This window comes from Pygoscelis adeliae, unplaced genomic scaffold (genome assembly GCF_000699105.1).
Source record: "Pygoscelis adeliae isolate BGI_AS28 unplaced genomic scaffold, ASM69910v1 Scaffold135, whole genome shotgun sequence".
Classification (NCBI taxonomy): Eukaryota; Metazoa; Chordata; class Aves; order Sphenisciformes; family Spheniscidae; genus Pygoscelis; species Pygoscelis adeliae.
The window spans coordinates 3,667,297-3,682,344 of record NW_008824908.1 but is presented as its reverse complement, the minus strand read 5'-3'; the positions used below and the strand labels follow the sequence as shown (position 1 = coordinate 3,682,344).

The 15,048-nt window shown below is 36.8% G+C and overlaps 1 protein-coding gene across 1 annotated transcript in view; it reads left to right on the top strand.

The window, feature by feature from the left end:
* The window catches only part of CTNNAL1 (catenin (cadherin-associated protein), alpha-like 1), a gene marked incomplete at its 5' end in the record, with an annotated part of 39,980 nt that overhangs the window by 12,587 nt on the left and 12,345 nt on the right, over positions 1–15,048 (top strand). The window contains 7 exons of the mRNA XM_009324952.1: positions 1,175–1,264; positions 1,576–1,746; positions 2,768–2,968; positions 5,934–6,020; positions 9,506–9,664; positions 11,287–11,379; positions 11,688–11,838. Of these exons, the coding sequence (XP_009323227.1) occupies positions 1,175–1,264; positions 1,576–1,746; positions 2,768–2,968; positions 5,934–6,020; positions 9,506–9,664; positions 11,287–11,379; positions 11,688–11,838 (952 nt within the window). The remainder of the gene's footprint in view (positions 1–1,174; positions 1,265–1,575; positions 1,747–2,767; positions 2,969–5,933; positions 6,021–9,505; positions 9,665–11,286; positions 11,380–11,687; positions 11,839–15,048) is intronic.

Below are 15,048 nucleotides of genomic sequence, written 5' to 3'. Positions count from 1 at the left end.
AAAGAGTTTTTCATTACTGCTTTTTAAATTCTGTCAGGACTTTCTTGATACGCTCATGTTACAGTGTGTAGGCTGCTATGTGGCATTGTTAGTTTTATTGGGAGGAAACGTCCCTCAAAGTATTTTTCTTTAGTATAATTATTATAAGTATGCCAGAAACTCTTGAGTGTGGTCAGATTTATCAGATGTAATGTCAGAATTTCAGAAATAAGCTGTTTGGTTGTTTTTTTTTAAATGTGGTGATTTTGATCTTCAAGATTTTCTGTAGTTGCTAAATAAAATTTTTATAAAAATGTCAAAACAGACTGCTGCTGTGATTTATCTGGGGTTTTTTGCTAATCTAGGGTAAATTAGGATTAATTCCATCCTGTAAACTGTTACCTTTTCAGCTGGTCCCATTTCCAGTTGCCCGTTTAACACTCAAATAGCACTTGGCTATCTTTGTGAGCATTGGGAAGATCTTAGTTGTAGCTTTGTAAGTTCTTCCTCTTGTTAGACCCTTTTAGATGTCGAGGGATTCATGTCTTGCCCTCTTCCCTCCCTCCCAGCCCCATCCCAATTGGGACTCTAAATTCTTCCCTTTTGATGAACTTTTCTGGTGGTAGGCATATCCCTCTCCCTGGAGGGTTCTTGAAAAATTTCTGTACTCAATGCCTTTCTACAGAGGAACTGCTTTTTTAGCCTGTTAAAACTTTCTTTATTACTGGTATGTACTAAATATAACACTCAAGTAGACAAAAGATGTATTTTGCATTTCCTTCACTGCAGTACAATGAAAAGCTGGTGTTCTCTGTTTCTGCCTTACCCTCCCCCCATTTCAGAAAATATTTTTTTAGTCAGCTATTCTTTTTCCCTCATTTTTCTGTTTTATGAATAATGGTATATGATAAAGATAGCAAAATTAGTGACAGTTTACATAACATGCTCTGTATCTCTGAGGTCTTCCTTCTTTGAGATCTGAGTTGAATAGAGCCAAGAATAAATGCATAAATTAAAATCTGTCTGAAAAGCAAGTTCTAGATCATGAGTTAGGCTGAAAATAGCAGTTGTCAGGCATAAAGAAGCTTTCTCACAACCCATTCATCTGCAAGAGAGTTTCCTTTTTCCAGTCTCACAAGCAGTTAACATTTTAGATACTTGTAATATTCAGGTCATTTTTTCTTTTGGTGTTTAGGATTTGAAGGATGAGAAGAAAAAGGCTAGAATGGCAGCATCCAGGGCTGTTCTTGAGAAGTGCACCATGATGCTCCTAACTGCTTCAAAGGTGAGTGAGTATGCGCGCCCTCACACAACTTGGATAAATCAGAGTATGGCATCTGGCAGGATAGCTGACTCTTCTTTCTCAGCCCCACTTTAAACTTCATGCTAAAGAAGGGTGTAGGAGTGAAGAATGAGTAGAGGAAAATCTTTATATTCTGAGTAACGGTATGAATTCTACTTAACACAATAGCAGTTTAACAGAAAGAATGTACCGTATTCTAACACGTTCTTTAGACTTGCCTTAACAGGAAGCATTCATTTTGCTATACTGCATGTGTACTCTTTCATAATACTTACTTTGCTTTCTTTAAAAAGACTTGTCTGAGGCATCCAGACTGTGAATCTGCTCGTATAAACAAAGATGGAGTTTTTCATCGGATGAGACTAGCTTTGGAACAGGTAATAGAAATTGTAACTGACTCTAGACCAAATGGAGAAAATGAAATGGCCCCCGTCAGCATATATTCTGGCATCAAAGAATTCAAGGTAAGAGTAGAAATACAATTGTTTTCTACAGCCTAATAAACTACCTCAAAACTAGAGGGGGTTTTTTAAATTCCAAATAGTGGAACTGCATCTTTTCAGCAGTGTTAACTTAAATAACTGTCCCAAACTGTTAGAGAATCTGTCATGAGGTGATTATAATTTCGTTATCGTTGCCAAAATACACCTTCTGATACTTGCCATCTCCTCCTGAATCGGAATGCATTCAGAACTCTTACTGTTTTGTTGAGACAATGCATTGACATTCAATAAACTTAAGTATCAGGATACTGATCAGAACTTCATTAAAATAGTTGTTGTTGAAGAATTCTTGCTTTCTAATTGGTAGTATTTTTAAAACTTCACACAAAAATATTCATCCAAACATTTAAAAGAGCAAAGTGTCATTCAAAGGAAATGCTATGAATTGAAATTGTATCTTGTAGTTCAGTCGATTTTTCCTGATAAAGGCTTTTCTAAATTTCATAGTCAGTTAAGAACAGTTAATGAACAACCATGTCTTATTTCTTTGGAGTCTGTCACTTAGATTTTATTATTATTTTTATTTATTCCTCCCCCCCCCGCTTAGAATTTGGTTGACATTTTTGCAAAGTGCCTCAAAGTATTCAGTTTGCTAAATGTAAATTTTTAGAAAAATACTCAAAGTAGATGATATGGATGTGGAAAGATGAAACAAAATCTGAATACACAATTTCTGAAACTTACTGAACTTAAAAACTTTTTATTGACAGCACTAGAACAGTAATGTATTTACTGTTACTTCTGATAAGTGGCCAGTAATTTGCTGATGGTATTAGTACATTAAAAAAAAAAAGTATCTCAAACCCTAAACTGGAGGTCTGGATACAAGCAAATTGTTGGATTACTTTGAAAATAAGTGAATAATTAAAAAAAGGCACTGAGGAGAAAAATAAAATGTAAAATGGTGCATCTGCTTTCTGCATTTGCATCGCAACTGTATGACCACATAAATTCTCAAGGAATTGATATGCTTCTTTTTCAGAATAAGGTGGAGGGTCTTCGTGAGAATCTTTATTTTCTCTCAAAAGAGAACCTTTCAACAATGCTGGAAGTTATCCTGGAACATACGGAGGACTTCACAGACTCTGCCTATACCAGTCATGAGCACAGAGAACACATTTTGGAGCTGTCTAAACAGGCTAAAATGGAACTAGAGCAGCTGGTTTCAGTGTGGATGCAAGCTGTAAGAGCTTTTTAGCAAAGTAAATCTTTTCACCTCTACTTTGGAAAGCAATTTTTAATGCAGTGTTTCTTCTGGTCTAGGAAGAGAGAACTGTGTGTATTCCTCACAGTGAGAGCTGATCAAGGAAGCCAGAGTTTGTTCTGTGCTTCTGCAGCTTCAATATGTTCTGTCCTCCTCCTGCCCCAGTGGTATTGCTTCATTGATTCTTTGATGACTGAATTAGGCTACTAGTGGCGGTAGACTAATTTTAATGAAGCTGTAAGTGGACACAAGAAGGTGAATGGAAGTATCATTGCACAGTCTTAAACAGTTAGGTCTTTTGGTTGTGTAGTTCAGAGACTTCATTTGTCTTGATCCCATGCCAGTGACCACAGTTTCTGTTTCTTGTTTTCAACAGAATATTGAAAACACTTAAACTATTGAACAGGGAAATATTCTAAAAAATTGACTGGTTTTTTAATCTTGTGGAGAGAGGAGAGAGAGGAAAGAGAGAGTAAGACAGGCAATTTTTGTTTGTCCTTTTTACAAGATTTAAATGATGGTAGTTTTCCTTTTTAGAGAAGCACATTAAGCCTCCCTCTGTCATTTGTCTTATCTTGTTCCTTGAAGATGATAGAAGATACATGCAAAAGGGGGAGGAAAAGCAGAGATGGAAAATGCAGTTTCTGTTTCTGACTTGCTTTCAGTCTTGTTCCTGGGGAAACGTATAGTGCAAAATCTTATCAACACTCTGAAATGTGGCAGATGTGTACTAGTATGGGATACTTACTTAACTGAGTGTATTACTTGGGAGAAAGCATTTTTATTCCTTTTCTCCTCATTGAATCAGATGCTGCAGTCAGGTGTTCTTAATGCAGTAGTGCAGTTTGAAGAGCATATAAACCTTATTGATAATACAGACTGTTGTTATTACAAAGACAACACATATAGAATATTAATTGCATAGAATCCCATAACTATAAGAAACTGAAACTGTGTTTTGCTTGGTGGTGGTGGTTAGCCCTGGTAGGCAGCTGTGTAAGCACTGCTCAGCCATAGCTAACACATCCTCGTGTTACCAACGCTGTTTTTATCACAAATCTGAAACAGCACTGTACCAGATACTATGAAGAAAATTAATTCTGTCCCAGCCCAAACCAGTACACTTGGGTATTTCTAAGCTCTGTTCCTGGTGGAAAATGATCACCTCTAAATAATTTACATGCTACATTTCAAGTGATAGAAATGAGAGTCTAGTACCAGACTATGCATATATATGATCCGTGAAAATACTTGGGCGTGCACATGTATGCTTATGCATTAAGTACTTTCATTAATAAATAACCCAGCCTAGCTGTGACTGAAGATGCAGTAAGCAGATAAAATAGCATCAGCTCACTGAGGTGGCTTTTTAGTTTCAGCTCAGCAGCTTCATCGGAGGGTGAATATTTTCTGAGAGACTTAATGTAATTCAAGTGGGATTGTTGATTTAAAAAAAAAAAAAAATCATGCTTGGGGATACGTGAACTGGGGGATATGTAGAGCTCTTAAAGTGCCCTCTTATTTCCCTTTCCACTCACCATACTTCCTTTTAGCAAGCAGAGTAACTGTGAGTCTTCAGTGAAGAGTGTATTTTAAAACAGAATTGTCTTGTAACCTAGGTCAAGTCTAAATTAGACTGACATCACTGATCTGCTCTTTTTTATATTACTGTACATTAATGAAAACTAGCTAGAGCACAACAGATAATCTAATGCTGTTGATTGAATTTTAAATGTTTCTGAAATCCTTCCTGTGTATGTTTGAGCTCATAAGATCGCAAGCTACTGTCCTGTTTTAGATTTTCCTGTAACCTTATTTTGGCTAGACAATTCTTCACTTGTTTTAAAAAAAAAGTTGCACATAGAAGGAGCAAAAATGTGCACATTAAGTAAGTCAAAGAAATAAAAAGGACACTCTAGTGAGTATAAAACATGCTCCTTGTGTTAAAAGTCATTTTGTGATGTTACACTTCTACACAAATTATTTAAAGGAAAGCATTAAATTTGAGGGACAGGTAGCTTTGAGACTTAGAACAGGTAAGAATACCCAAGAAAATGATCATATTGGCTTGGGTGCGGTTTTTTTCCTTTAAATAAAATGGAGGGTGTGTGTGTCTACTAACAGACACAGACACACACACACACACACACACACACAAAATATCAATGTGTGTAGGTGTGTGTTTTATGTTAATTTAGACTTTGAGGGGCTAATTTTTTGCAGCTATGGCCATGTTAATGGTCCTGCCTAGGGTAATTGTTTCCAACATATTTCAGAGGAGAATGCAAAATCACTGCCACTTAACTCTTTTCCCAGTGTATGTCTCTTGACATTTGGGTTGTTCCATAGGTAGGTGCTATTTGCAGAAGTGGGAGCTCTGTCTGAAGAGCTTGTTGAAGCTACCTCAACAAAATGTAGTTAGCTACTGTACTTGTTTAAATTAGACAATGATCTAACATCTTACAAGGATGCTTTAAGTAACCTTTTTGTAATTCAGTATAGAACATTTGGTACAACATTTTAGGTATCACTTTATTTTAAAAGGGTGTTTATATTTAAAAAGAAAAAGAAAAAAATGCCTTAAACTGTTGCTCTACTTTAGAATGTTTAGATAAAAGATTTTTGGAAGTTGTAAAGCTTAAGGAAACACTTTTCCTGAAAAAAAAGCTCAGTGAGTTTTAGAAATAAATTCCTGTTGAACAGAAACAGTCAATTAGCTTGCATCACTATTATTTTTAGATTTGATTTGGTAATAAATGTTTCTATAAAAGAATTTTTCAAGTAGAATATGCGCAGGGTGTGCAAATGAAAACTGCATCTAGAAAGAAAAGGCTGTCTTCTAAAGCAACTTGAAGTAATGATATATGATGTGAAGGTGGGATTTGCTGGTTTGTCGTGTAATTTTTTGTGTAATGTTTTGTTGGTTGCTTTCTTTGGCTTGTAGCAAAACCATAAGACAAAGGATCTCATGGAAGACTTGGAAGTAGCCATTTTAAAAACATGCCAGTGCATGAATGAACTTAAAAGAGAGGTAAGTCTAGTTTAAGCAAGCATAAACTCAGTAAAAGCTTGAATTTCTTACTTGTTGTATGTGACGTTGTAAAATAGGATCCTGTACCCAAAAAGGCTAGTATCTATTTATAGACAAGAGTAGCTAAATCAGAATTACATCAGGGAGCTAGTATGCAGTCATCTTCTGTGTCTGTCCTTGGAATTGATTAGAAATCTGTTGGATACATAGGCTCTTTGCTAACTCTGACAACAATAAAAAAAAAAGTGTTTGGAAGTAAGTACTATGTATATAATCATTACTTTAAATATAAAGGCTAAACTTTCCTTGGGGATACATGCATCCCTGTTTTAAATACTTTTTCGTGTATTGTGTGCTTAAATGAATAAATTGCATTTGCTGTTTGTACTTAACCTGTTCTATTGATTTCTAGAGCAGAAACGTGTTATGACAGTGCCTTATACTCTGGTATTTTTCTAGACAGTTGGCAGCTGTGTATATGCCTGTTGTAAATCATTCTTTTCCTAAATGCAAGCATGCTGGGTGTCAACTTACATACCCATAGGAGATAGCTGCCTCATTTGGTACATGGGATGGACTGCACTTGCGGATCAGGGTCCTTCCTCCCACGATTAACGGATAGCATTGCTGCCTTGTCTTCCACAGATTTGAGCCAAATACAGAATTACTGGTTTCTTGGCAGCTTCCAAAATATTTGCAAAGCATTCAGATATCTTTTCAACTGCTTCATATTATTGTTCCTTTAACCAGATGGAGAAGGGAAGACTAAGGACAGTAAGGGTTTCAATACCTCAGAGCAGTGCAAAGACGTTAGAGAAGTATGGTGAACTTGCTTAGGCTGAGCTCTTAGCTGCTGTAACTGGAGAACCTCGACTGCTCAAAAAATCATGCTGCATATTTTTTAATAGAGGCAAAATGAGAAATTTCGTCTTCCGGATTATAATTCCTGCATCTGTCCTGAAGATGTAAACAGTGCTTTGAATCAATTTCAGTTGCAGTTAAGTGCTTTGCAGTTCTGCTGTCAGGCCGTGTGTTGGGCTCCCAGAAAACGGAGGACACACAATTTATGCACTTGAGTAATAGTTTTTTCTTTGGTCACCATTATGTAGGAATTCAGTAGCTGAGCTTTTCCGGAGTGACATTCAGCTGCTTTAACTGTAAAATCATCCTTTTTGGGCAACATCGCTCCTGTGTGCTGAATGAGGAGGAAGGGTTCCCAGTCAAAATAGTATGCGACTATGTAATTGCACAGATCATAAAGCCAAAGGTGGCTGGAATATAGTATGTGGAAGAAATCATTAATAGCTTGTATTTTCTTGCAGCTCCATAAATGTAAATCTTACCATATTGTCCTGCCTACAGGTTTCTATTTATGAAAATGTCATGCAACAAAGACCACACATTTACCACACTTACGTTAAAGAATTTTGTCAGGTGACGATAATAGAAAACTGCCTTCTGTAAACCAGGTAACAGAGGTGGCATAAAATACAAAACAGTGGGTTACCTGTGCCCTGTGATGTAGCTCCATGTTAAAAGCAATGCAGGTGAAAACGTAGCACGCTGTTTTAGAAATTGTGGAGCAAATTGAGTGGGTGTGGATTTCTAAACTAACAAATCCTAAGTTCTGTATGACTTGCTTTGGTGACCTGTAGAGTATGAAAGTTTGCTTAGTAACAGTTTCTTTAAAATGCACAGGATTTATGCTACTTGTAGAAGTAAATGTAGAGTATTATGTCATTTTCCTTGTTCTCTATGTGGTGATTGGATCGATCCCGAAGTAGCCATGCTTCTGTACATGGCTGAGGAGGACTGTCCTGTCAGTCTGACTTCGGGTGCTGCAGTGTTACAGTCAGCAACCAGGTTCTCTGTTGGTGAAATTTAAGTATTGTGACCCTAATTAAAATGTTTTTGAGAGCCTGAGTGGCTGAGAACACAAGACAGCCTTGTTAGAAGTAGTTCTTTCCCATCTCTGTCTTCATCTATGGAAGAAACAAAAGGTATGTTCCTTCCTTGAGGTGATTTTCCTGCTAATGATCAGAAACAGCATTAAGTAGAAGTAAATTTCATTTTTAGATCAGGATGAAAAGAATCTCTAATCAAAAGGTAATCTCTATGTAGCCTATGTATAAATGAGAATTGTCAGTTCCTACTCTAACGTTACAAGCCTTGCAGATATCCTTTCTTCAAAGCTGACTTCATTTCTGAGATTAGTGGTTTGTGCTAATTTTTAATGGCATGTGAGCAACACTATATAAATAGTTTATAACAGGTTATCATAGCTTCCCCCCCCTTCTAAAAAACAGTCGCAGCAGGTTTTGAGGCAACAATTCAAGTTTCTTGCATGAAATTAAAAAAAAAAAAGGAAAAAAAACCCAAAACACCTTAATTCGGGACTGCACAGGAAGTACTGCCAGGGAAGGGGGTAAAAATAGGTAGAGTCCAGTGGAGTAAAAAACCCAACATATCCGTCTAGTAAACATCCTCTTCTCTACAGAGTCAAGGCCCACCAGTGTCACAATAACTTTCTTCTTGAACAGCCAAGTGTGTTGTATATTTCAGCGCAGTCCAGCAAAGTGTGTGTAACACTACAAGACTCATAACAGTCTCATGAGCATAAGAATGCTCTGCTATTTCTAAAGAGGTTGCTATTTTGTTTTTACCTATGTTTTTGAAAATGGGGCTGATTACAGGGCATAGGTAAACCTACTATGAGTAGTCACTAGAACTAGCAGCAGCTGTCACTGATAGCTGTTGTCAAGCGGAGTCCTTCACAGCACAATTTCAGCAGATCCATGGGTCTGAAAGTGTGTCTGGATTTAGGAATGTGTTTCAAGAGGAAGCGTCTCCTTGCTTGTTGGGAGTGTAGGGAGAGTGTTTGAGACTTCTCCAAGACCCGTCTCTGGCTTCAGGCTCCTTGCAGAAAAGGTGCTTTTTACTTTTCTAAGGCTGTGTCACAAGCTGATTATATTCAAGCTTTTCTTTGCATCACTGAGAATTCAATTTATTCATAGGAACTTAATTTCTAATATATTATAAATTCAGATGCTGTGTGGCTTCAGTGTGATTCACACAGTTTAATGTGTGTTCTTCATGAGAAGTAGGGTGGCCATTGTGCCATGCTTGTGCTGAACTTGGTGCCCCACAAATTCATGTGCCTGTTTTTTTTTTTCCCCCAGCTGTAACATTATCAGAAAGCAGAAGTGTGATAGCTTCATGTCCTCATTTTACCCAGCTGCTCTTTTGTTTCTCTCCATATTTGGTTGTGGGGGGTTTTTTGGAGCGCAGTGGATTTTTATCTTTGTACTTTGAATAATTGAAGAATTAAAGCCCCAGACAGTACGCAGGCTGTATATGAGCTTTCATGGCAGGACATTTTTTGCTTCTTGGAAAAATCAATCTGTCTTAAGTTTATTTGACTTGGTACTGGATGATTTTTTTTTTCCTTCCAAGGTTTATCTCTCCTTCTTTTAATCCTACTCAAGGTCCACAGTGCAGCAACATCTTTGGCAGCAGATCTGCTAAAATACCATACAGATCATATGGTTCTCAAAGCACTAAAAATCACAGGAGTAGAAGGAAATCTTGAAGCTGTAGCAGAATATACTTGCAAGCTATCAGAGCAGAAAGAACAACTTGTTGAGGTGAGTTCACGGCTGCTTTCATTTTATAAGGCACTTAGAAAATGAGTGGCTGGATTTGTCTTAATTTATTCTTTAGGAAGACTTTGGTCTGTGTTTTTGTAATTTTTATTTTATTTTATTTTCCTAGTATACTGTTGAATTTTGTATTGTTCTTGGTAGGGTCTGAGCCAGAGGTGATACTGTGGCAAACAGTTGTTGTAGAAGGGATGTACAGCTATACCCAATTCTCCTCCTGGATCTAGACTCAATCTGTATGTATATATTGGGGCTAAAATATTCTTTAAAAAACAGGTTTCTAGATCCAAGTAGAGATGACAGCCTTTTTCTTTCAAGCAGTAGCTGTCTAGCAACAGCTGAATCCAAAGACACATTTTAAGAATGCTGGGAATGTAAGGTTAAGTCTCTTAATGCAGTGAACTTGACAGTTTTGAAGATCTTTTGTAGTTTTTGTCAGTCAAGAGGGCCACTGAAAATCTTTTCTCCTTCATGAAAAGCAGTGTGTATGTTTCATGTACTAATACATGCATGGTTTCGTATGGTAGTATTCACACGTGAACAAATAGGACTTCGAAGGCTACTGAGAGATCATGGCTCTTGGGAGTGCCTGTGGAGAGGATGTCTGCCACGCGTACCTTGTTGCTCTTTCGTCTGGCAGACGACCAGAAGTAACCGTACCAGTAGGAGACGTACAAAGATACATCACTTTGGTCTAGACCATGGTGATGCCAGCAGCTATACTTGCATGGCATCTAATACTCATCAATTTCTAAAAAATTCTGATGTCATATGGGACTTGAGGATTCATCCCAGAAGTGTGAATATGCAGAAGTAGTACCCTTGAACTTCTGGGACTGGCAAATCAATGTTGTGTATTTTTAATTTCAGCTTTAATGTTCCATTTTTCTGTGACTAATTAGTGTTCCAGTGAGACATTGACTTTTTTCCAGGCATAACCATGAGGTTAAATAGTGTTTGTATGTGAGGCCTTACAGCATTTCTGATGATGGTGCAGAAACTAACAGTGCAGTTAGTTTCATATGTGCTGTCTCTGTCTTATAAATTCTCCTTTTGATCTGAAAACTTTGATGTTCCTTCTCAGCCCAAAGTACACTCTTAATCTTATTTAAAAAAAAAAAGACGACTACATTTTGCTTACTGTGAAAAGAAACAGTATTTCTTCTCTAAATCAATTTGACACTGATTTGCTCAAAGATAATTCAATCCCCTGGCTGATGAAAGCCTAAATTTTCCACATGGTTGCTAATTGCTGAGTAAGCCTGTGGTGAACTCATTTACGCTACAATTTTTCCAAGTTCTATAGGTGTCTGATTACTTTCAGGTTTATTCAGTCATATGTGAAATTGTTGTTGTTTTATTTTTATTTATTAAGACTTTTCTTTCTCTTGGTGATTTTTCTACACGTTCCAAATCACGATTTAGCCCTGTTTTTATTGTAAATGCTCCCTGAGAAACACCCAGCTATGCGGTCCCCAATAAGTTTCTGAAACAACTGTCAATAACTTTGTGTTTGTGCGTGTGTGTTTGTGTATGTGCACCTTTTCTCACTACTAATGAAAGTGTATTTTTTTAATCATTCTTTTAAATTTATAAAAAATATTTAGATGTGTCGCTTATTGAGGCATGTTTCTGGAACTGAGCCCCTCGAGATTACTTGCATACATGCAGAAGATACCTTTCAGGTCACTGGCCCACAGGTATGCTTAGCTTTTATTTGGCCACTTCTACTGGACATAAATCAATAAAAACTACTTGTATGAATTTTTGGAGACCTAATGTTGAACTGTTCAAAGCAGCTCTAAGAAAGAGTTACACTTTAATGTTGGGCGGTAGCTAAAAGAATGCACAAGGAAGATCATCAAGGCTGCAAATGTCAGATGAATACACTACGAAGACATAATAGTAGCAGTTTAATTTTGTGTTTTGCCTGTGAAGGCATTTGTGAATTCATGTGCAACACTATGTACTAGGACTTCCAATAGCAAATATTTTGTTCTCTGTCCAGATAATTTCTGCTGCAGAAACACTGGCATTACATCCATCTAGCAAGATTGCAAAAGAAAATCTTGAGGTGTTCTGTGAGGCCTGGGAGTCTCAACTGAGTGACATGTCTATGTTGTTAAGAGAAATCAATGATGTGTTTGAAGGAAGAAGAGGTAAGAATGCTATGTAGAAGTAGAAAAATGTAGTTTTCAAAACGTGTAGTCTAAGAATTTTAAGTGTGATTTAGGAAATACTGTTTTCTTAAGAGAAGAGCGCAATAAACAGTCCCCCATCCCATATGGCAATGTGGAATCTAGGTGGCAATACACAAAAATATTGTTTTTGTATAGATGTCGAATTAGGGTGCTTATTGGATTTTTTTCCAAAGAAAAACAGCCAAAAATTTAAAGGCCTGATTTCTGTAAAAGTAGCTATGTTTAACTTTCTGCACTGTGATTACTTCTAGCAAAATCAAATAGAATTGTTCAAAGGACACAGAAGTATTTGACACAGCTCTTTGCCAGCGGTGTCCAAATGTTAGGGGTGTAGGGCTTTCTTTGCACCTTTTGGTTAGTCTAGGACATATCAGTTCATGACTGATCAAGATATAACTTGAATTGTGTGACATGTTTAATTCATTTCCTATATTTCTGGAAAATATATATACACACATATATATTCTATACTGTCAGCTTGCCTTGTATCCACTTCACAATGTAGTGAATGTAGTTATCTGATTTTTAAACTGCTGTCTTTTCTCCTGGATGGAATCTCTGACGACTCTGCACAATCTTGGGATATTTTCTCTGGTCGGTAAGTTTATTGGTATTTGTACAACATGTAGAAGAAAACCTTGGAATCTTAAGAAAAAAACTCTGTGTTTACTTTTAGCATAGGGTAATTTACCTTAAAAATGGAAGCCATTTTGTTTTTCATTTTTATCTAACTTATTTTTTTTCAGATGATGTCTTTAGTGTAGCCTGTCATACTTCTTGCGGCTACATGTTTGTTTCAGTCTTTAAGATATAATTGCATACAGATAGAATGTAATATATAATAATAATGAATGTCTTGTATTTTTAAGAAAATCACTCAGGTTTTAAAGTTTAGATTTAGTTAAATACAGGGACTTCATTTTTTTTTGTATCTAAGATACAGAAAAAGTAAATCCTTATTCAGGTTAGATGACACTTTATCAATGATACAGTACTTCATCTTGCTATTAATGTGAGACCTTTTTTCATTTTTAGTTTATTTTATTAGTTTAACTTTCTGTACTTGATCAGGTTTTTGTGTAAGCAGTTCTTTTCTGCCAACTTTGTTGTGAGGACAGTAAGCAGCCAACCACAGGGCAGTAATATCTTAAATTGTTGCTGCTGATTGCTAGATGAACGTGTGTCTGAGCCTAAAGACTTGTAAAAGGAAAACATATATTGAAATTCTGAGTGGGTTAACAATAATTGTGTGTAGCGCAGGTTACTGGGAATTTGAGGCGTTTAAGAAATACATGATTGTTATCCTACTTGTTCTTCCACCTTGGTCTGGAATGCCATATAAAGACATGTAGCAATCAGAGATCCTGTTTTATGGGCCTTTTAACTTTCACTGGGCTTTTTGTTTGTTTTGGGAGCCAAGGACATACTGACTTTCTCTAAAAATAGCATTAAATTTTATATACTGCAACTTAAAATATGGCATTACTCTAATATTAATGTGTTACAATAAATTTGGAATTTGCGGGGCTGATCATGCAGTATCTGATTTTTTTCATATCCACACGGTGGTCTAGCAGGATTGAATTATAACCTTTTTAAGTATTTATATATATGTGTGCATGTGTGTGGATACATATATATATGTAACCGTATGTAAAAATAATAGGATGAGAATCATGCAGCCACAGCAAACCATATACTTGGCTCTCCAAACAAATAGTTCTTGAAGTGTTGCGGCAGATTCCCAGCCTCTCCTGCAGTTAGTAACTTTCTCTTCTCTTGTGGCTGTTGACAGCAGATAACAGACCTTTCCCACAAGTGGTACTTTCCGATTTCTTTAGAGCATCATTTCACAAGGCAACCCAATGTCACTGCTTGAAGGAGAGAGAGGAGAATGGGTAGGCGTTGCTGAGCACGTTGGAGGCTCTAGCGTGTGTGGGCCTGGGTGCAGTGAAGACTATCTTCTCCTGTTTGGCACAGCCAGATGAGTCTGTTCTCATTAGTGGCTCTTGTTTCCTCAGTCGGTCTTTCAGCACAAAGTGTTCTGATACCACCGTTGGTAAGATAGTAAGCATAGCTTGTATTCTTTATATGGCCTTGGGTGCGTTAGGTCTTGTATTGACAGAACAATGCTTAAGAAATCATGTCTCCGTCTTCCTTGTCTCGTGGCCCAGCCTACTAAGGGACTTCTCTCTGAATCTGGATTGCATCACATTAACTGTCAGTTATCTCCTTAGAAATAATTTGGTCTCCTATATCCACCCGTCTTCTACAAACTTTTCCTCTGTATTGTGGGCTAGTCTTTTTCTGTTTGCTTGTTTTCTCTTGTTGGACTTCAGAGTGACTCTTGTCAAAAAAAAGAAAGGAAAAAAATCTCACCCAAATACCCCCACCTTTTTGCTTCCAGAAAATACCCTAAAGTTACTTTGCCGTTTTCAACATTTTTTTCTCCTAGAAAACACGACTGATGACCCAATAAATAAATCAAACTGAAATATTTGTTTGCTAAGAGATTATAAGAGTAGCATTCACAAAACTTTTGCCTCCAAACACAATGAAGTTTCAAAATATTTTATAAGATTTTATTCTTCTCGTAACTCATGATACTTGTCTTAATGTTGAGGTTGGTAAAAGTGTCTTTATTTTACAGACTAAAATGTAACAAGTGCTTTATTCCTAGTAGAATTGTGATTGTGTGTAACAAAAGATAGAATTAAAGTAAGAAGGTATATATTTTTTTTTTCTTCTCAGTTTAAAAACTTGTATTTTTGTACTACCAATTTAAATGTTTGGCTTTGTTAGAGAGTTCAGAATACAGCTTAAGAGGCAAAAATTGAATGGTGACTAAATGTGCTGGACACATCAAATAAAAGAAGCATTTTTCTGATTACACTAGATTCACGTTGTTTACACTCATTTCTTTATGAGCAATTGCATAACTCCTTATCCAGTGTTTCTTTCATATCAGCAAATTAGGTATTTCTCATACTGAGGTTCAAAACTCACATGGATAGAGAGCCAGATTTAGCTTGGAAATGAAGCAGTATTTTACTCAATTTTAATGTAATCGCACCAGATCGTGCCCAAATTGAAATGGACTTGTCTTGGGGAGGGGGATGCACTTGCACGTAGGGGTGGGGGAGGTTGGTGAGCACACCAAAGCCCAGT